This window comes from Oreochromis niloticus, linkage group LG11 (assembly GCF_001858045.2).
Source record: "Oreochromis niloticus isolate F11D_XX linkage group LG11, O_niloticus_UMD_NMBU, whole genome shotgun sequence".
Classification (NCBI taxonomy): domain Eukaryota; kingdom Metazoa; phylum Chordata; class Actinopteri; order Cichliformes; family Cichlidae; genus Oreochromis; species Oreochromis niloticus.
The window spans coordinates 18,612,528-18,632,895 of record NC_031976.2 but is presented as its reverse complement, the minus strand read 5'-3'; the positions used below and the strand labels follow the sequence as shown (position 1 = coordinate 18,632,895).

The 20,368-nt window shown below is 40.8% G+C and overlaps 3 protein-coding genes across 4 annotated transcripts in view; 2 read left to right on the top strand and 1 right to left on the bottom strand.

Moving 5' to 3' along the window:
• Positions 1–815, bottom strand: part of spmip4 (sperm microtubule inner protein 4) — a 33,696-nt gene extending 32,881 nt beyond the window's left edge. Inside the window, exons 1-2 of the mRNA XM_019365008.2 lie at positions 726–815; positions 432–515 (exon numbers count right to left, since the gene is read on the bottom strand). The gene's annotated coding sequence lies outside the window, so the exon portion shown is untranslated. The remainder of the gene's footprint in view (positions 1–431; positions 516–725) is intronic.
• Positions 816–11,304: 10,489 nt separating this feature from the next.
• cbx3b (chromobox homolog 3b) lies at positions 11,305–15,953 on the top strand. The gene is made up of 5 exons (XM_005472442.4): positions 11,305–11,492; positions 11,913–12,053; positions 12,151–12,307; positions 12,741–12,901; positions 14,577–15,953. The coding sequence occupies exons 2-5, from the start codon at positions 11,914–11,916 to the stop codon at positions 14,695–14,697; spliced, it is 579 nt and encodes a 192-aa protein (XP_005472499.1). The 5' UTR covers positions 11,305–11,492; position 11,913; the 3' UTR covers positions 14,698–15,953.
• Positions 15,954–17,862: 1,909 nt separating this feature from the next.
• On the top strand, positions 17,863–20,043 carry snx10b (sorting nexin 10b). 2 transcript variants are annotated; one of them, XM_003454391.4, is made up of 6 exons: positions 17,863–18,023; positions 18,301–18,387; positions 18,486–18,586; positions 18,693–18,794; positions 18,946–19,155; positions 19,261–20,043. In XM_003454391.4, exons 1-6 carry the CDS (start codon positions 17,991–17,993, stop codon positions 19,370–19,372), a joined length of 645 nt encoding a protein of 214 aa, XP_003454439.1. In that variant the 5' UTR covers positions 17,863–17,990; the 3' UTR covers positions 19,373–20,043. The 2 variants fall into 2 exon arrangements, with proteins under 2 accessions (XP_003454439.1, XP_025767651.1); XM_025911866.1 differs by lacking the exon at positions 17,863–18,023 and having other exon boundaries at positions 18,047–18,387.
• Positions 20,044–20,368: the final 325 nt, after the last annotated feature.

Sequence of the window (20,368 nt, the reverse complement as noted above, 5' to 3'; positions counted from 1 at the left end):
CTTTATGTAACTGACTGTATGTACAGAAAACTCAGAGGCTGTTTAAAATGTGGAAATTATGAGGAAAAAGTCTGTTGTGTGTCTGGTAGTCGCACTGCTACTGCAGTGTTTAGGCTCCATGACATTAACTGCAGCACTTTAACGCACCATGATCATTATGTGTTCAATGACCGTTCATACGTGAGTACCGAAGAGAGCAGCTAAGACTCTCCGAACAGTGAATCATCGCTGTTTCCCTGTGAGAAGAAGGTATAATCCAGGCAAATGTGTACACTGAGTCCCAGTTCAGTCAGAAAGCAGTATTTCTCTTTTCTCTCTTTTCACCACTCTCTGACTCACAAACACACATTCAGCATACATCCCTCTCAGCTATAATTGTTTATACTGACTTCAGCTTAGCCCTGAGGTCTACGCTATGAATCACTACTCACCACCGTCGTGACAGGCCTTCACACTTAGGTGGTCCTTTTAGAGAAGCAGCGGCGGGTTTGTGTGGGCATGAAGCCAGCTCTGACCTTGGAACATGTGAATGCAAACAGGAAATCTGTTTCTACGTGAGTCTCGGTCACCTGTCATCCTGCCTCCAACTAAAATGGTACTAAAAGGTTGGCTACTCCTGAACATCCCGGCTTTGATACCATAGTATAGCTAATAATCATAATTCTGTGTTTCAATTTCGCTAAATTGAAAAACAAAAGACCAGAGCTGATCAACAAAATACCTACAATGTTTAACTTTTACCCAAGCTGTTTTCATACGTGCACTCAGCCTTGAACTTCACCCGCCAGACGTGCAAGTGTTCCAGTGGAATCAGACATTAAACAGTCTTTAAACTCGGTTACCTCGTAAAAAAAAAAAAAAGGTCTGCGTGATGTCAGATTGCACCCATGTGAGAACAGTGCATTTAACTGTCCAGTGGATTCATGGAGAGCAGGGAGGTCTCGCGTCTCCAGTGCACTCTGCCCATCCTGCGCTGTCTCTAAAACCGCTGTTTCCAGTAGTCAAACTCCATGTGAAGCTGCTGTGTGCTCTGTGTCAAAATTAAGGCTGGAAAATGTTCTGACTTTATTCTCCAGAGTTGACTGTTTTATTGTTTTTTTTAAAGAATGCTTTATCACAAGTTTTGCATAACACTTGTGGGATTTTTAACCTGATATTTGTTGATGTGATTCTTCATTTTCAGATGAAGGGTCCATTCTCTGTCTAAGTACTTCTGTTTGGTTTGATCTGACGTCAGCGTTTCAGATTCCTAAAGTCTACAGGTTCAGCCTGAACTTGTAGAAAAATGCTGGCAGATGTGGGGCTTATCCATCCCTTTGAGTGAACATGAAACACGAAACATACTTTGTCTGTGTCAGTGTAACACCAGTTGTCATCTTTAGAAAATGTGTGGATGACAATTTTGGTTTTTGGGCTGTTCATGCAAGTCAGCCAGTATTGGAGTATTTCAAGTGAGCAGGGAGGGAGTCTAAAGAACAGATGTGTTTTGTCATGAGTATTGATTTTATTAATGAGTATTTTATCAATACTCATCTAAAGTGGAACTCCCAAATCCTTTTTGTTATTTATTATGGCATGGGAAAAGAGAAACAACAGCACAAGCTTTAATACAGCCACAAATTTCACTGTTACGACGTATCGCACAGAGATTTTATCTTTTGCTTACACATAAGTGTGTTTCAGCTCTTTCACATCACTCATCTCAACCATAAAGACAGAGGGAGGGTAGAGGCAGGGGATGTGGGTTGGGGGATGGGGGCAGCTGGGGAGTGGTTCTGGAGGTCTGAGAAACTCAAGACCTCGTGGCAACATACCACTCAGCCATCACAAACACTTAACATCTTCAAAACGCTGCAGCTCTATGTGAACAAAAAGCTGGAGCCCTGATGTCTCCACACTAACAAGGCCCATCTGAAAGCAGGAGGGGAAATACAAGCCGGCCTGTGCTTGCCACTTCATTTCCTGACTGGTAAGAGCTTGTTTCCTGTGCATCAGCCTAAACATGGCATTTCACAGGAGAGACTTTGCCGTATTGCCCCCTCCCCTCTGCTACCACCGGTCCACTTTTGACTCTCAGCTGCAAACAATTTATATTCAAGACACACTGAGTAACAGTTTCCAGATTAGCCCTTGATAGGATTCAAATTGAAAATGACATTTTGGAGGAGGGACAATGTAAATCACATTCATGTTTTGTCAGGCCCAGGCAGCGGTTCAAACCAAGGGAGTGCTCGTGGTTTTTCAGCACTCCTTACCAACTTGCGGAAAGGAAGCTATGGAAACAAATTTTCACACCCAGGAACTATTTCAGGGCAAGTATAAAGCTGTCTTGCTTACAAAGAGTGGAGGCTGTGATTTTAATGAACTCAGACTTATGTGCTGCATATGTTGGACAAATGTTACACATCTTGGTTTTCCCCCATGAACTGCAAATGACTAAAGGAAAAATGTTAGCTTCCAATAATTAGAAAATGGACACTACTCATTTGGCTGTACACTAAATATTAAGGCACAAGTTTACAAGTTAAGGTTGGATTGAGAGTATAAGCTATCAATCTGACCACATTAGCACCATGGCTTCGTAATGGTCAGTGATTAAAGGTGGGATCAAAACCCTGCTGGCATGAAAGGGACAAGATATTTTAATAGTTAGACATGAGGATAACATTTCACAGATGACACTGAAAGCACTCTACCCTTAAAATGGATTGGCCAGCCTGGGCATGACTTTTGGAGTGTGATATGTTGAAATTATAGACTGTATGCAAAAGGTGGATATATGTATGGATATATTCCCTTTGATGCTTTCCTTTTGAAGTCTTAGTGATTTGGCCACAGGAATTTTTTTCATTCTTTCTGAAAAGTTGCTATATTTGTACATCAGGTTTACCATCTAGCCCTAGCTGGCTTGATTAGCATGTGGCATAAACCAAACAGATTCAAGGGAGACACATACATGTCTGCTAATTGGTGCTAAATAACAGACAATTTTTAAGATATTTCTTTTAAAATGCTCCAGAAGGTATTAACCCCACAATAATGGAGAAGAGGTCCAGTTCAGTAGCATAAGGCATCAGTGAGGTAGACTTAGAGACTGGTCAGGGATTCCCTGGCAACCTCCAGTTGCTAGGAAAGGTGCCTTTTTCCCTACTGGTTGGCAAGTTGTTGCTGGAGTTGCTAGGTGTAACTGGTCGCAACAAGGGTGCGGCGTTGGCTGAGGGCAAAGAAGACATTGCATTGTCTGCAGACACTCATCAACTACATGCTGATTGTGAAATTTAAAAAGGTGTGACACAAACCAGAAAGAGAAAATTTTGGGTTTCAAAGTAAAAGTTGTGCCTTACCACTGCAACCAACATTTTTCAAAAGCCAGAAATTTTACTTTATAGGCATTTGTTTGTGTTGCACTTTTCATAGTTTCATAATTACTCACCAAGCAGTAGTAAAACCAACCACAGAGGATTTTGGCATCGGACCATAAACTTCTTTGTGTCCAATTTCACCAAGGAACAGCCAGCAACCGCTTGCAAATCAGTTGGGCAGTTCACATTTTTCCCTATAGGAACTGGTGGTTGTAAGTGGATCGCTGACGAGTCTCTAGGCCTGTGTGACTGGGGCCTAAATTTGCAACTACAAGGCCTATGAGACATCAGTCTATTACAACTCCGTTTAAGCACAACTGTTAATCAAAGCAGCCAGGCCCTTAACTTTTGAGTTATTTAAACAAGAATCATGCAGTTGTTATGAAAAGTATCCGCAAGTTCCAAAATATTCTTTTGCATCAGGTTGTGAACAGCACTTTTTATAACATGGGAGTCTATGGGGACTGACTTTGTTTCATGAACTGCATTTGCCAGCCAGCTGAGACTGCAAGAAATCATGATCCTAACCCAAAATGTAATCCTATACAGAAGCCCCCATCTGAAAGAATAAATACAAATCTTAAAGCCAACTCTCTAAAAATCATAATCCTTAAATTTGAAATTTCCACTCCTCAGTTTAAACAGTAACTGCTCAGTTATAAGTTTTAGTGATCACCAGAAACGATATTTCTGCAAGCAGAACAGTTTTACTCTCAGCACTTCACAACATTGTTTCACTGTGTGAGTCATCACGTGTTAGAATAGTTCATCGTATTGCTCAAATCTGCTGAGCGCACAGGTGTCGATTATGAGTACGAGTATTGTAAAACATTTATGGAGCCTGAGAGTGAGTGAGTTGCAACAATTTGTGAACATGAAGGAGACTGCTCTGATAAATATTTTATGAAGGTAACTGCCTGCCAGTGGAAGAGGAGTAAGGATGTGTGTGGTGGTGTAGACATAATTTAGGAGCAGAGTATAGAGTATTGTTGTAGAAATGGAGGCAGTTTATTGATTGTTACTTTAAAAGTCAGACCTTTAAGTGTTAAAACCAGTAGCAAACAGACAGGGGTGACAGGATGTCCAGTGATTTCCAACAGTATTTTGCTATTGTATTTACAGTTGTGGTCAGAAGTTTGCTTACACTCATCATGAGCATAAATATTACAGTAATTTCAGGCTGTGGACAGTGATGCTGGTGTTCTGGCAGTTTCCAGTTCATCACAAACTTGAGCCTTTGTGGTTCCTGGATTGTTCTTGAACCATAACCAATTTCCTCTGTAATGACAGTTTGGGTCTCATTACTAAAATATTTAAGGGAGTTCATGTATAATTTCAACTCTGTGTGGATAAAAATCCAAATAAATTCAAACTTTGTTCACCTAATTCTTGTTTTTCAAAGATTCATTTTAAATTCTAAGAAATTGTTAAAAGCTCCAAAATTACAAAGACATTCATGAATGTAAGTAAACTTCTATCCACTGTGTGACAATGTTTTATTTCAACACTGAGTGACTTTTGACACTGATAAGCTGCATGTTTATTCTGTCTAATGCTGATTATGTACATTTTTGATTTTGAATATAGTTATAGTTTGAATATAGTTTACCATTTTCCCCCAGGATCCCTAAAAAAAGCTCTTATTTTTTACACAGTAGATAAAACCTCCTCTTCTTGAAATAAGCATGCTTATAGGCTAGCAGCCAGTTATTCTCAGACAAAAATGTATTTTAGAGATTCAGTCTGATATTATAAGATTATTAACACACTATAGATTTTTATCAAATATCATTTGATATAAATGATTTTCACAGTGTCAGAGAACTTGACTTACTTGTTAATAAAAGAACAAAACTTAAAGGTTTTGTGGTGAGTTTGAGACCTTCACACATGTTTAGAGAAATACAATTGAGACAGACTGTAGTAGAGATCATAAGCAATCAGTGTTCAGAAGTAGCCATTTGTTAAAAAACAAGAGCAGGCTTTGAGCATGTAGCATGTCTACATAAACAAATAAAAAGAAACACAAAAGCAGATATTTAATTTCTTGGACTATACTCTCAGTTGCTATGGCCTCTCTCCATCAGTCATGTAGATTTCATCACGGTGTGTTCGGAGCCCTTCTTCGGAGTTGGCAGGGTAATTACTGAAGGGCCTACTTAAAGCTGTAATTTTCCAGATGGCAGGCAGGCAAGACATAAGAGCTGGTTGCTCTCACCATGTGCTCAAGCTGGAGCCTATTCAGTATCACTTCAGATGGCATAGAGCTGCTACAGGCCTGACTGAGCAAAAATATGTAATAGTCAAAGCTCTTTTGGCTCAAGAAGAAAAGCTTCAGATTCCCAGAACCCAAAAAGCAAATGCTCTGTATCTGAGGGGGGACCTGTGAAGAACAGACATGAGATTTGATTTCAGATGGGCCAGTTTTGCAGCCAGAAACGGGGGGTGGGGGGTGGTGTTAGGAGCTGAATCACGATTGGATGTGGAGCAGATCTAAAGTTCAAAGCCTACAGCTGTGTTAGAGAGAAGAAGTGAAAGGTCAACAGACTGGATTCGGCAGTTTGTGGAGCTGCACCCGATGAGAGCAGATAGTCAGCAGCTGCGCAGTGACAAGGAGATTTACCAAGGCAAAGGTCCTCTCACCAGGATAAAATACTATTCAGATGTCTACTTACATTAGGAGTCAGGCCAGTGTTTATAACGCTCATGTTCATGTGATAAATATAAAGACTATACTACTTATAGGAGTTTACTGTATGTCAGTTAGCATACCAACCCATTAAAAAAGACTCTTACATGCAGTATATAATAAAAAATTTAAAAAAAACACCCTCACATGTTGACTTAAAGCAGCCAGCAACGATATTGTGGATTCAAACAAAGCACCATGATTATTTCCTTCGTTCCTGTCATCACACCAAGCCAGTCCATTCTTCCCTCTTCTCCTTTGTCTCAATTTCTCCCTGCATGACAGAAGAGGAGCTCGCTCCCTGTTTGGATTCACTGGGTGGTGATGGACAGCGGTGAAAAGGAACACTTAACATTTGGAGAAACTGAAATGGAAGAGGATGTTTGACAAAAGCTGGCCACGGAAAAGCAAACAATCTCCTCGCAGACAGCAGCAGTCGTTGCTGTGCGGGTAACCAGAGGAGAGCAATCCATCAAACTTTAGTTAGTGACTAGCTGCCTTAAAGTGCAACACAAAAAGGAACAAATTTGATTGTAACCTGTTCAAAAACTGCTGCTCGTGATTAAAAGCACTCGGCACTCCTGAGGGCATGTGAAAATGTCACATTATGAAATGTCTTTTCTTGAAATTTGTTCACAAAAATGCCCCTGGATCATTAGTCTATTTTCAGAGTTACATTTATCCAAAACAAACGAGTTACGTTCATTTGGGGTTATGCAATAATTGCAGGACAACGTCAGTGCCGTGTTATTTAAAGCTTAAGTTTTCTTTCTGACATCATAAAGTCAGACAAGAGCTGAGTGACACATCGCTTCTTTGAAATGACTGCATCTTTATTCACATTCTACTCTTCCCCAGGTCATCATCGTCAGCCACAAAGCTCAGAAGGACAAAAAAATCACCGCAGAGAAAGGAAAAAAGTGAAAGAAGAATGGCACGAACTGAGAGAGAGAGTGGGAGTAAAGAGCAAGAGTGGAAGAAGGGGGAATTATTCTTTTTAGGTTCAAAGGCGATCTATTCCCTACCACTCCTATCCATTCACTTTGTGCCACATTGGCCCCAGGGGGAATGGGGCCAATGTGGCACTCACCCATCAATCACAGTGTTACAAGATCCTATGGGCTTCGCTTTGTGGGGTGGAATCTCCCAGCAGAGACGCACATGCGATGAAGTCAGCACCACTTCCACTGTGTGACTTTTCCCTCTCCCTCCGTTCAGCAGATGAACAGATTTATTATCTCTACAAAGGTTACATCGAGTTTCTTTGAGTACTGCAAAGGGCCGAGCTCTGAATATTCCAAATAAGCACATACAGTATGAAACCAAAGCTGGAAACTATTTACTTTCTTGGAAAGATGGTAGAGGTTCTTCAGAGTGTCCATTTTGTGCTGCTTAAACTTTCATCTCACTAGGTTCAGGTTTATTCTTTATTCAAGTTGACGACGCACGGAGACGCAGCTGCTTCTCAAGCTCTTATTTATACCCCTACTGTTTCTTGGTTTTGTATATATTGCTCTTGATGTGCGCTATTTTTGTTGGTCTTAACTGGGACTTGAGTGCAAAATTTAGTTTCACCTTAGATCCTTGTATTCATCAAGCACAATCAAAGCCTGTTGCTTGCTTTTTTAATTTTGATGGGGGTTTTTTGTTATATATTCTATTATGGTTTTCAGATTCAGAAGACTTTATTTATCCCCGAGGGGCAATTAAGAGACTAACAATAATGTCACATGGATGAACGTCTGTGCATGACTGTTTTGACTTGTTTTTCACGCCCTGTTTTCTGCTAAACTAAGTTATAGTTAGCAGAAAACCCCAAGCTGCACTTACTGTGAGATCAGTCATCACTGTTTCTACCTTTAATAATTATAATTTTTTCTCTCTGTGCTTTTAGATGAACATTCTTGACCAGATAGTAGTTTTAATAAAATACATTTATGCTATATTTATCTCTTCTTGTCTTATTGAAACCTGTAGTGTAATACATACTCCTAGTGTATGCATTCCCAGTAACTCTGCAGACACAAAGACTGGTAATGACTACACGGCTCTAACCCTGCAGTGCCAGGTATAGAATAACACAGAGGAAAGTATCTTGGGGCACCATAAATGTTCTGAAACAAGAGACAGATTTCCGCAAGCAGATCCAGGTGGTCTGTGGTTCCACGTCATCTGTTACTCATGAAAAGTTTCTTTTCTCTCTGCCACTGCTGCATAAATGTCGAGGACATAAACTGCACTGGAGCCTGCCACTTAGTACCCTGATTGACTTTGTATGTGACTCTAAATATGATCTGAAGTCAGTTTTTGAAGCTGATGAAGGTGCTGATGGTTCCTGCTGTGGAGGGAGAGTTGGTAAAGAACTTGAATTTTTTTTCAAAACATGCAAAAATGATATCCAAGAAAGTGCTTTACAAATGCAGTCAGTGAACTGTTATGGACTTATTTGAATCACGTTTTGACCAGCGGTACCTTCAGCAATGTTTTACTGGATTCTGTGCCTTATATAACCACAGACTTGATAAGAACACAAGGACTGACATGAATTCCTTCACCCTGGCTGTAATCCGAGAGCTTCAGAGTTGGAACCAAGGGAAGGCCGGGGGCCCTCCATGTGAAAAGAGTCCACTCGGGCCTATCCTGAGCCACACAGACCACTACTCACTCCATCCACATCCCCTCACAGCAGGATCTAGCCATCTGGACTAATTTCTGCTCTGACAGAATGGTTCTCAAGCCCCATCTGTATTAGGGCTCCATTCACAGTGGGTGTGAGGAATGTGCTTGTCTGGGAGGGAAGTTAGTAGATTTAAGGGATGACGGCATAACGCAATATATCTTTTCACCCTGTACACTGGAGCATGTAATTTCATCAACATCTGTATTTCATTTTTAGTGCCTTGGTCAATTTTGGGGTTCAGTCAGTTTGCATTCAAGGCACCAGGAAGGCCTCAAATCACTTTATTATTACCTGTAGTAACATTATTTAGATTACAAATATGTGTAAGACATAAAACAAATGTTTATAAAACATCTCAGATATGTCAGTGTTCACCTAAATCTAACTACTGCAATCCAGAGGCTGATAGATAATATCAAATTTCCCACAGCTATCAAAAACAGATGCTTATGTAAATGTTTATTGGTGGGTTATTAGTCTATATATGAATAGTAAGCTGTGGTGGAGGAGTGGCTGAGACCCATAACAATAAGTGTTACAGGGTCAGTTTTACTCACCTACTGAGTCTTCTCAATGTCTCAATCAATACTGTCATATAATCAATAACGGTGAAAAAAAATCTCCTCATGAAAAGTTGTTAATGTTAATTCTGGGATGCAAAACTAAAATAACCTGCTTTTCCCCAAAACAATATATACAGTAGTAAATCTAGACAGGACCTCACTGCATGCATTACTGCCAATCTCGGGCCTACAGCGACAGCCCAACCCTATTAGCTGTTCCGTTACTATAGCAACTTGTACTAAATCCCCAGAAGAGAAGACAGGAAGGGGTCCGAGGGCAAAAGCAGGTCATTTGGTTGATAACCAACACGTCTTGCCTCAGTGTCTCAGTCAACTAATACACCGATCCATGGAGGAAAAAGATGCCTTGTAAGGATGGTGTGGCTCTACAAAAATTGCTTTTTAATAAAGCACACCTCATAAAGGATGTTAAATTGTAAACTCCTGACTAGTTATAAGAGAGACAGCCAAAATAATGTTTCACAACATGGCAATATCGTATTGCAGTATTAATATAAACACTGAAAATGGTCAACCCTTATAATTATGATTATATTTCTAGTGTGTCTGTTGAGTGAGGCGGGGGTCCCTAAGTTCTCAATGTACTTATAAATTAGTGTGAAAACAGTTCGTAGCATTTGTATCTGGAGGCCTGGAGTATCTTCAACACAGTGTTAATAATTAAACAGTGTAGAAAACAGCAGCTTACCTTGGTTTTATCAATAGAGAATCTACAATTCATGAAGTTAATATCTACAGCCCCTCTCATTTAAAAGTTTCCACTGCACAAAAGGGATAGGTGGTCAGTCCAAATATAAATAATAGTAGCTGTTTGCTTTAGACCAGTCACCTGTCCTCCTAATGACTGCCTTTCTCATCATAGTATGTCCGATACATCTTTTCACTTTTCTAGTGTTGTTAGACTACGTAAGTTTTTGTCTATACATAAATTTATGATCAAATACACCAAGTGCTGCATAATCCTGCCTTGACAATGAAATGGTACCAGTAGAATCTGTGTATTCTGCACAGCTCCTGCGAGAGAGTGGTGGAAAAACTCAATGTGGAGCTGCTGCCTTTTGGCTGTGAGCTTTCCAGCATAAATCTATTGACAGTGGTTAACAGAGGTGCCATCAGTCCAATACTGGCTGGCAGCGTCCCCCAGTGGTGTTTTACAAAACAGTGTGGAGTAACTGCTGGAAAGCAAAGTGGAAAGGCCTGTTCTTTGGTCGGGATGGGGTGGGGCGGGGGCTATTTGGCCAATCAGCAGCTCTGAGTTTACTCATTGGCTAGAGGGGAACTGTCAGTCAAATCTCCCAAAGACTGTTTTTCCTGCGATTTCAACAGTACAGCCTCAGAGTTTGAGGGGAGCAGATCTCCGTCGATAAAGCCCAGTGTCTTTACAGCACTGAAAACAGTAAAAAAGTATACTCAAGTAATATTAAGTAATACTTTCTGTATTAGAACTTCTACTATACAATATCATGCAAAGTTAAATATTAAAAATAGCATTAAACGTTTTAAATAATGCAAAATGAAGCGATTCAGTACATTATTTCCACCAGGAATTTACATTCATTGCAACTGCTTTATAAACCCACCGCTGTATCATTTTAAAGTGGATGGTATTTTTCTCTTAAATGTATTGAACTTTATGTAACATCAACTGGAAATACGTGGAAGTACTCTAAAATTAAATAAAACTAAAGTGCACCAAGATCCCTGGATCGATCCCGGGAGGAGACACAATACATTTATTTATTTATTGTGTTGACTGTCTTTTTGTTTCCAATAAAATAAAATAAAATTTGTGAAATACATTATAAGAAGTGCGCATGCCCTGCCATACCCTGCTGACGCCCATGGGTGGCAGGGCTGTTCCGGACCGCTGGACTGGGACGGTCGAGCGGACTGCTCCCTGATTGGTCGCTGCTGTGCGCGTCCCCGTCGTCTCCTCCCGGTTTTCCTGGCATGACCTTTTCCCTTGGCAACCACTTCCTCCGAGCATCAACGGCCATCTTTAATTTTAACTCATTCATGAAAAGTTGTTTCGCTCATTTATTCAGGCCGACCGACACATTTGAGCTCAAAGCAGCGTCACCGGCGCTGTGTGCATGTTGTTTCCAGCGACAAGCACAGAGCAGAGCCGAGCGGCACCGCAGCAGGCTATCCTCCGAGATTAAGTAAACACCGAGAGCGTACGTGCATATTGTTCATTACAGCGTCTAATGCGTCACCGAGGCACGCTTTTATTCACTCATGTTTCGGGCTGCTGTTTGCTAAATGTGCTCGTAACCAGGCTGTCCGAGTGAACGGCGCTCACGGTGATACTAACATGTTGCTTTTTTGGACTGAAGGAGCACAATCACCCGACAGAAACAGCAGGTGGAGCGCTGTAACAAGTGTGCCGATCATTGTCTGAAGGGCACAGCAGAGTAGTCGCCACTGCCATGTTATGCTGAAAAACAATCCCAGCAGCAGGGAGATAAAAGTGAATGTTCTTGGCTCCACCGTGTTTAGTTTGTTTTTTTTAGCACAAAAAGAAAAGAAATGAACTCCCTGTTCTTGTGATTGCCCTGATACCCCTTCATTCATTCGCTTATTCTCTATTGTGGCAGAATGAGAAAGAAGCAGACTGCCAAACAGAGGAAGACTGAGGAGACTACAGTTGTCCAGGAGTTTGTGGTTGAAAAAATAATTCGCCGCAGAATCTCGAACGGGAGAGTGGAGTACTTCCTGAAGTGGAAGGGCTTCACTGAGTGAGTGGGATGTTGCAGAACCAGTCATTTGAACGGTTTGATTGTGTAACCCGTAGTAAAAACTGCTTTTCCCTCCTCCTGTTAACTCTAACCGCAGTGCAGAAAACACGTGGGAACCCGAGGACAACCTGGACTGTCCTGAACTCATAGAGGAGTTCTTGAGAAACGCCCACTTCTCCGAGGAGAATGAAGAAGAGCAAACCGAGCAAGGGTTTGTTCCCAAAGAGGAAATGGCAGAGGAAGAGACAGAAATTGTGAGTATGTGAGGAATTTTGGAGTTTCTGGAACGTCTGTATGTCTGTATGTTTCCATGTTATTTACAGAACTTCTGCAGCTAAATCTGCCAAAAGGGAGAACAACAACAAAAAATATAGAAGTATAATGAACACAAACCGTGGTGGTAGCATTTTCCCTTTAGTTGTAGACTGAGGTTGGAGTGGAGTCGACTGACTCCTTGTCAGAAATTGTTTTAAGGCTCAATCTGAAAGTAAATGTCGTGTTAAAGTGGTTAGTTTTACAAAAACTCCTGAAAATGAAACCAGTTAAATTTCCCCTTTTTTTCCGCAATGGGTGTGTACAGTGAGGGAGAAAAAAAATGAAATGGCTCAACTCAGCAACCTTCTTATCATGTCTAGTAAATCTGTGCTGTAACTTTGAACTTTGCCTTTTCTTATTTTATCCTTTCAGTCCTGTGTGCAGGAGGCTCAGGCTGTGAAGACGGACAACAGCGTCCTTCAGCCGGATGATGAGCAGACAGACTCCCCCAGTGACCTCAGTACTTATCTCGAGCCCGAATGCATCATCGGCTCAACGGACAGAAAGGGAGAGCTCATGTTCCTAGTCAAATGGTGACTACTTCCTCTTTACTCTGTCCTTGAATAAATGCCAGCACTTGGGTAAACGTGAAAAATGTTAATATTTAAAGCCAGAGTCTACAGCAAAGGGTGCGGACTCAATTTTTTTGTTGCTGTTGCTTTGTGGGAAACTGCACTTTTCCAACATTTTATATATGTTTGATCATTTACTTGAGAGGAGAAGTTGGACATTGACACTGACCACCTCAAACCTTATTAGTAACAGATTGGAAAGAGCAGATGGGCTTTGGGTTTATCATTACACACAACCATTAAGCTATAGACTTGGGGGCTCTTAACTATGCATACCTGGACTATTAAATGTTGACTGAAACAACAGCTCTGCAAAGATCTACCTTTATGAGGCTCCGAGTGATTCGCTTAGATCGTTTTGCATTTTTCTTGTTCTTCTGATTTACATACACAAGTGTCAGTGTCCAGGAGTCCAGCAGAGCCGCAACACTATCTACGGCTGTAGTTACTTTATGAAAGGGAACTATATTGAATTACATCAGATTGTAAAGTTGTACCTAATATAGTGGTTGCATAGAATAACAACACATTCGCTTAAAAACATTACCACACAGCCAGTTGCAGCTTTTAAAATGGGAATTTGAAGACGCACACAGGTCATTGTATTAGTAACTGAGATCACAACACAGTTTGTAAAACAGTTGAAGTCTTTTGAAGCGCTCGATGAGTTTTGTTAGGTTTGAGAACTTGGAATTTTTTGAAAGCTTTGAGTGTGAAAGATGTGCTCATGTTTAGGGCTGGAAGTTTAGAGGTCTACGGAAAACAAACACTTACACACAATTCCGCAAATTATTGACCTTACCCAAACATCGGCTTTATTCAAAGAAGCACAGCACTGATAAGATGATAAGACGCCAGAGTCCTATTTTGTTCCCTTAAGCAAACAAGTCATTTTCTCTACTTCTCCTCCACAACAGCCAGTCGGAAAATGTTTAATTCCCTTTGTTTGCCTCAGTCTATCCCTTGCATCCCATTCTGTCATTCTTGTAATCTTCTCTGCAGTTTTCCTGTTTTCCTGCTGTTTGCCAGCTCAATCTCCATCGTCCTTTGCCCAGTGTATCAACTATCCCTCCTTTGCACATGTCCCACCTATTTCAGCTTTTGCACACTATCATATGATTTCTGTAGATCCTCAAAGACACAGTGCAACTACTTCTCTGTACTTCTCCATTAACACTTTAAGCAAACTAGCACAAACAGCGCTCTTTCTCAGTATGAAGTCAAACTGCTGCTTGCTGATCATCATCTCTCCTCTTAACTGAGCTTTAGCTGCTCTGTCCCATGTCTTCATGGTATGGTTGATCAGCTTCATCCCTCTGTGGTTACTTCAGCTCTGCACGCATCATCCTTGTTCTTGAAAATCAGTGTCGGTATGCTTTATCACATTTGTTGGTCTGTCAGCAGGACATTGTGAGAAATTACTGGCTAAATTTAACAGACTTGGTGGAACAATGGAGCATGAGCTAAAGGAAGCTAAAGCTAAAATCGAGTGCCCCCTTTCAGTAGAGTCCCCTTACCCTTCACTTCTCCATTAAAAAAACTGTCAGAAATATTTGTTTCTGTTAAAACATTTTGCATCCATTAAAAATGAGAGGCGGTTTCAGTCTTTTTCCTTCTGCTGCGCGTATCCCCACAGGAAAAACTCGGATGACGTTGCCCTGCTGCCGGCCCGTGAAGCGAGCGCCAGATGTCCCCAGGTGGTCATCGACTTCTACGAGCAGAAGCTGACCTGGCACTGTGGAGACGACGAGCAGTAAAAATGTGTGTGGGTTGTGTGCAGAGGAGAACTAATAAACAGCTGTGCTCTCATCTGAAGCTTAGCTTTAGCCTCCATCAAATGTCCTCCTTCAGCTGGCATCGGAAGCACTCTGTGCGAAATCACATCCCTGCTGCAGGTGGAGTTTCAGACTCTGGCAGGTGTGAGATCCTCGCCGGTGATGGATTTTAAGTGCTGTCTGCCCTGTGGTGCTCAAAAAAAGGTCACTGTGACTTTGCAGACACTCTGATGGAGGCTCAAGCTAACCTTTGTGTAGAGCAGCTGATCTGAGGTCAGACTAACCCGTTGCAGCTTTTTTCCTGTGTCATCATGATCATGTAGCGGACTCGATCACTGTGGTTGTGTTTTGTTTTTGAAGATATTGTTCTATGAGTAATTTAGTATTTATAGTCCTGTTTAGATGCCAGTATCTTACACTGGAAGGGCCCTGCGGTTGTTTAGTGTGTGCTTTACATCCTGTATGGCAACACTCTACTGCCAGAGCCAGTAAACTACTGTCCAAGTCCATGCCTTCAGCCTTTGTAGCTTTTGGTTAGAGCTGAAGATTGTAGCCCTGTTGTTGGAATGCCTCTTGTTTGAACTTGTATTGTGTGAGGTTGTGAAGTGTTAATGGACACAGCTTTTACTGTATCTCTTTATGACCCTTGTAGTTGATGTTAAATAATATATATTTAAAAAAATGTTGCCCATCAAAAATTCCCTTGTTTTTTTTTTTTTTTAATCAGCTGCTGTAAATTAGCTGTTTTCTCCTGTTTATTGAATTAGAACGTTTCCGATTATTTAATATTTGGTGCTTTGATCCAAAAAGTGAAGCCCTGTAGAATTCTTCAGAATAAGAGCGCCTCAAGGCAACTGTTGTTGTGATTTGGCGCTGTATAAATAAAATTAAGTTGAATTAGAAGGTCATGAATTTTCTTAAGTAAATCTAATGAGATTTACACTTATTGAAATGAACACTTGTGCACCGTAAATGCGTAAGGCGATGTTAAATGTAGCACTTTAGATCTGAGACTGTGCAGTTTACGCAGGGCATTCATTGACTGTAATTATACAGTTCTGTGTACTTTATATCTGTATCCTGGTGGCATTGTTCTGACTTGACATATCTCCCATGACTGCTATGGGACACTCAGCTGAACCTCAAACCTCCAAAAAACACATCTGCTACAGAACTACTGTAACTGTTGACCATGGATCTGTGAAGTCTGTGAATAAATGAAACCTTTTTTGACACTTTTTGCATCTTGATTCACTTTGATCATATTTCTCACTTATCTCTTATGTTGTCCAATTACTCCTAAAATAAATGATCAATTCCAAATTATTTTAAAAAACAACATGAATATGAGATGATTCATTTGACATTACATTACTGGCACTAAATGGGCTACACAGAGTTGGGCCCAGAAACACAAGCGTTGTGATTTTCTTTTTTCCTCTGTGCACCACCGCAGTGGAATTTAAAGCTAACACTTAAGATGTGCTTAAAGTGCAGACCTTTAATCTTAATTCAAGGGTTTTACTGTAAAAATGCAGCTCTTTAGGAATTGCAGTGATTTTTTTTTTTTTTTTTTTACACAGTGCTTCATTTTCAGAGGCTGAAATCAATTGGACAAACTTACAACATTTTAAATTGATGGGTTGTTGTCATTGCTTGAAAGTGAAAACCTTTGCAGTCAATAAATGCCTAAAGTTTAGAACCCATGGACATCACCACGTACTTTTTTTCCCCGTGCTTCAGAGGTTTTGCTAGCCCTATGCTGCGGTCACTGTCTGGTGCTGCTTGTGGGTTTTTCTGGATTCAGTTTTGTTTTTAGTAACTGGAAGGCACGCTGTTAGGCGGAGATCAGGTGACTGACGTGGTTGATGAAGAATATCCCCGTTTTTTGCTTTCAGGAACTGTTAAGTTGCTTTTGTAGTATCCTTCAGGTCATTATCTGTTTGCACTGTAAAGTGATCAGGTTTGTGGCATCTGAGGGAAAAGTATAGTGCTGCACACTATCAATAAACACTAGTGACCCTTTACCATTGGCAACCGTACATGCCCATGCTATAACATTACCTCCACATATTTTACAGATGATGTGGTATGCTTTGGATAATGATTAGTTTCCATGCTTCTCTCTTCTCATTACTCTGGTACAAGTTAATCTTGAGTTTATCTGTCCAAAGATACTTTTTCTAGAACCGTGCAGGGTCTTTTAGGTATTTTCTAATCCAGCCTTCTTGTTTTTGAGTATAACCAGCGGTTTCCACCGTGCTGTAAACTCTCTGAAGGTGTTCCTTGACTCTGGACCCTGTCAATGATATGCTTACCTCTTCTTGACTTGGTTAGATGCTGTAAAGTTGTTTTTCCCTACAAATGGAAACGATTCTGTCATCATGTATTTTAGTTTTATGTTTTTCCTTTTTTTTCTTTGTTTTTTTTTAGATAGTGCAGTACTGAGAGTAAACAGAAAAGATGGGAGAGAGTGGAAGGAGTTACACGCAGAAAATGTTCTGGCGTGGACTTTAAACCAGGCCTCTGCAGTACCCTTGGGTACCTGGCTACCAGCATCCACTTCAGTTGTCTCCTGTGATCTTTCAGGCATCTCATTGTTTTTAAGAACAGACCTTGGCCTCTCTTAAAGTTTTTGCTGTCTCTATGAGAGGATTATTTTAAATTTTCAGCCTAATGACGGCCTTCCTCATTTAGATTGGCATCTCATTGGACCTTATATTTAAAATCTAAACCATTTTCACCATTTTGAATTAACGTCAGATCTTATGTCTACTTCATTTGTCACAAAATAACAAATGAACAGGCCTCACCTGGCCACGAAACTGCTAGCAGTTACCTTTGAGCCTCCTAAAATGGAAGACTGTGTATAAAAATGGCTGTAATTTATAAACAGTTAATACTAAACTTTTTGTTAATCTTTTGTGAATTAAAGCTGAAAGTCTGATTGTGTGATGTAAAATCCACTGTGATGGTGTCCAAAAAAAAGCAAACCTACAGCAGTTGTGTCTTTTTCTAACAAAGTATGGACTTCCTGTAACTGTAGCAGCTTTGATCTGGTTGTGCTGACACATGTTCTCTAACAATGCTTCCGATTTAGGAATGTCTGTTTTGCTGAGTTGACAGTTAGAGGGAGGTGCTTATATCAGTCTTGTGACTTTATTTTGAAACCTTTGCTCCATAACAGTAAAGGTGGAAATAAAAGACACAAATGCAGTGCTAGGACCACCACTATCTATCTGACTTACGGTTACTGAGATTGAATCTTTCAGATCATGACAAAAGAAACTGACAGAACGGAGAATCAGGTAGGTCTGAATTAATGTTGTGAATGTGACGGAGTTTCTTAATTGTCAAGAAAAAAGATCTTTTAGGAGTCACGTGTTTTCCTTAAACTGTGGCACAACTTTGAAAATAACCGTTTTTGTACTAAGCATGAAACCATTCTCTGTTGGATTTTCCTATCCTGGTTCTTGTGATGTTAGTCATTCTACTTCCTCTATCTGCCAATATAATCCTTCCCTTTTTCACAACACAGTGCATTCCATTCAGTCTTTCAGTCTCTGTCCTGCCTTCTCCATGCAGCAGGTCATCAGTGTCTGGGTACGGGACCCACGGATGCAAAAGAATGACTTCTGGCATGCCTACATAGACTATGAAATTTGTTTACATGTAAGTAAAATGCTTAAGACAGTTGGTCGAATCTTTATTCTTTCATTTAGGGTAGCTTTACTGTGATATGTGTGTGACACTGGGGTGTCCTGTTTTAGACCGACAGCGTGTGCTTCACCAAGAAGATCTCACAAGTGAGAAGGAGATACAGTGAGTTTGTATGGCTCAGGCGAAAACTGCAGGCAAATTCACTGCTAATGTAAGTTCATCCACTGAGATTTGAATTTAAAGTTTACTTACTCATAGTTAAAGCAGTGTGCTCAGTTGTTCCTGACATTTTGTTGTTCTTGTTGTTGTTTTTCCAGGGTACATGTACCAGGGCTGCCCCCCAAAAACCCTTTCTTTAGTCTTAACAACGCTCGGCAGATCACTGATCGAATGAAAGGACTCCAGAAATTTTTGGAACAGTACGTGAGAACTCAAAGATCAATGCATTCATGACCTCTGACCTAGTCAAACAAAAACCGGAGTACAAACACATGACCACATGACTGACTCTTTCCAAAGATAATACCGGGCAAAGTTTTAAAGTGTTTATTTTTCCCCAATTTTTTTCAGAGTCCTTCAGAACCCTCTGCTGCTGTCCGACAGCTGCCTGCACCTTTTCCTACAGTCACAGCTTAGCGTGCCTATGATAGAGGCCTGCGCTGCTGGGAGGACACACTACTCTGTGGTTCAGGCTGTGCAACGCTGCGGCCTCCGGAGATTCCACTCAGAAGAGGATCTGCACAATAACCTCAAAATTTCCTGTGACTCTGACTCAGATAGGTAAAAAAAAAGTGCTCTGATCTCACCGCATGAGTAGAACTGAAAGTCTTTAGAAGTTAGTTTCACTCTGCCTAATTCACTAAATTGTTGTTGTTTTTTTTTCAGCTCTGAGGGTAGGGATCCAGAACACAAGATTAAAGATTTGGAAGCTTCTTCTCTTGATCTCATAATAACGAGCCAGGAGGAAGAGCCGAGCTGCTTACCTCGTTCTACATGAAAGCATCATCTTCATACCTCTGACAGAATGTGGGAGTCTCTGAACCCATACAATGTTTTGGATGAGTGAAGGAAAAAGCTATTACCGTAAACCTGTTACTGCACTTAACATGACTCGTCTTAATTATTTCATTTATTTAAAAAAAATGTCACAGCTTCTTTTGTTCTTGATGAGATGTTTTAGTTTGAAACTTGCACAGTAAATAATAACAAAAATTTACCTCTTGTATATTGCATATCTATTGTACCCATATGTTCCCAGATTGTCTGAATAAATACAAAGTTGTACCAACAATTTCCCTGAAGATGGCAGTGTTGTAACAGCAATGCGTTTGTATAGTCTTTGCTTCATAAACATTGCTTGGATTTTGGTCATCGAGACTGAAACTGGTCAGATACGAGTGCAGTGAAAGCCTTTTGTTCTCCTCTCTGTGTTCCACTCCCAATCAAGGGAAGGGTGTGGGAAGCTTGTCATCTGGTGGCCACCGCAGTGCTTAGCAGTATGACATGTGTAATAGGGTCTCTGCAGAGTTTTTAGACAGCCCCCTTGTCAGGTGTGTGGCTGGTAGGAGGTCCTGTGGGATCCCAATGGACTTGCTCCTGTCTGAGAGGGCTATCAGGTAGACAGGCTACATTGCTCCCTACTGAAGAAAATGCCAGCTGCACTGACAAGCCACCCTTTCTACCTGTCTCCTTTGCTTTGTGTTAGTGTGAGCTCTACTGCAGTCACATCTCAGCGTGTCTGTTCGTATGTGTTCACTAAACACACACGCCTGCTCTCACAGTGAACATCACCATGCTTTTTTTTTATTGCGGATGTAATAACAAGTAAGGGGAGTGGAAAAACTGACATATCTGCAACACTCATTAGATGAAGTGGTTTGTTTATTTTGGTTTTTTCCTCTGCAGCAGCTGGGTGAGATTTATTGTGAATTCAGAGGGTGGAAGAGATAGTAGGCTTATGTTAGAAAGAACAGAGCAGTGACATCATCTTAAA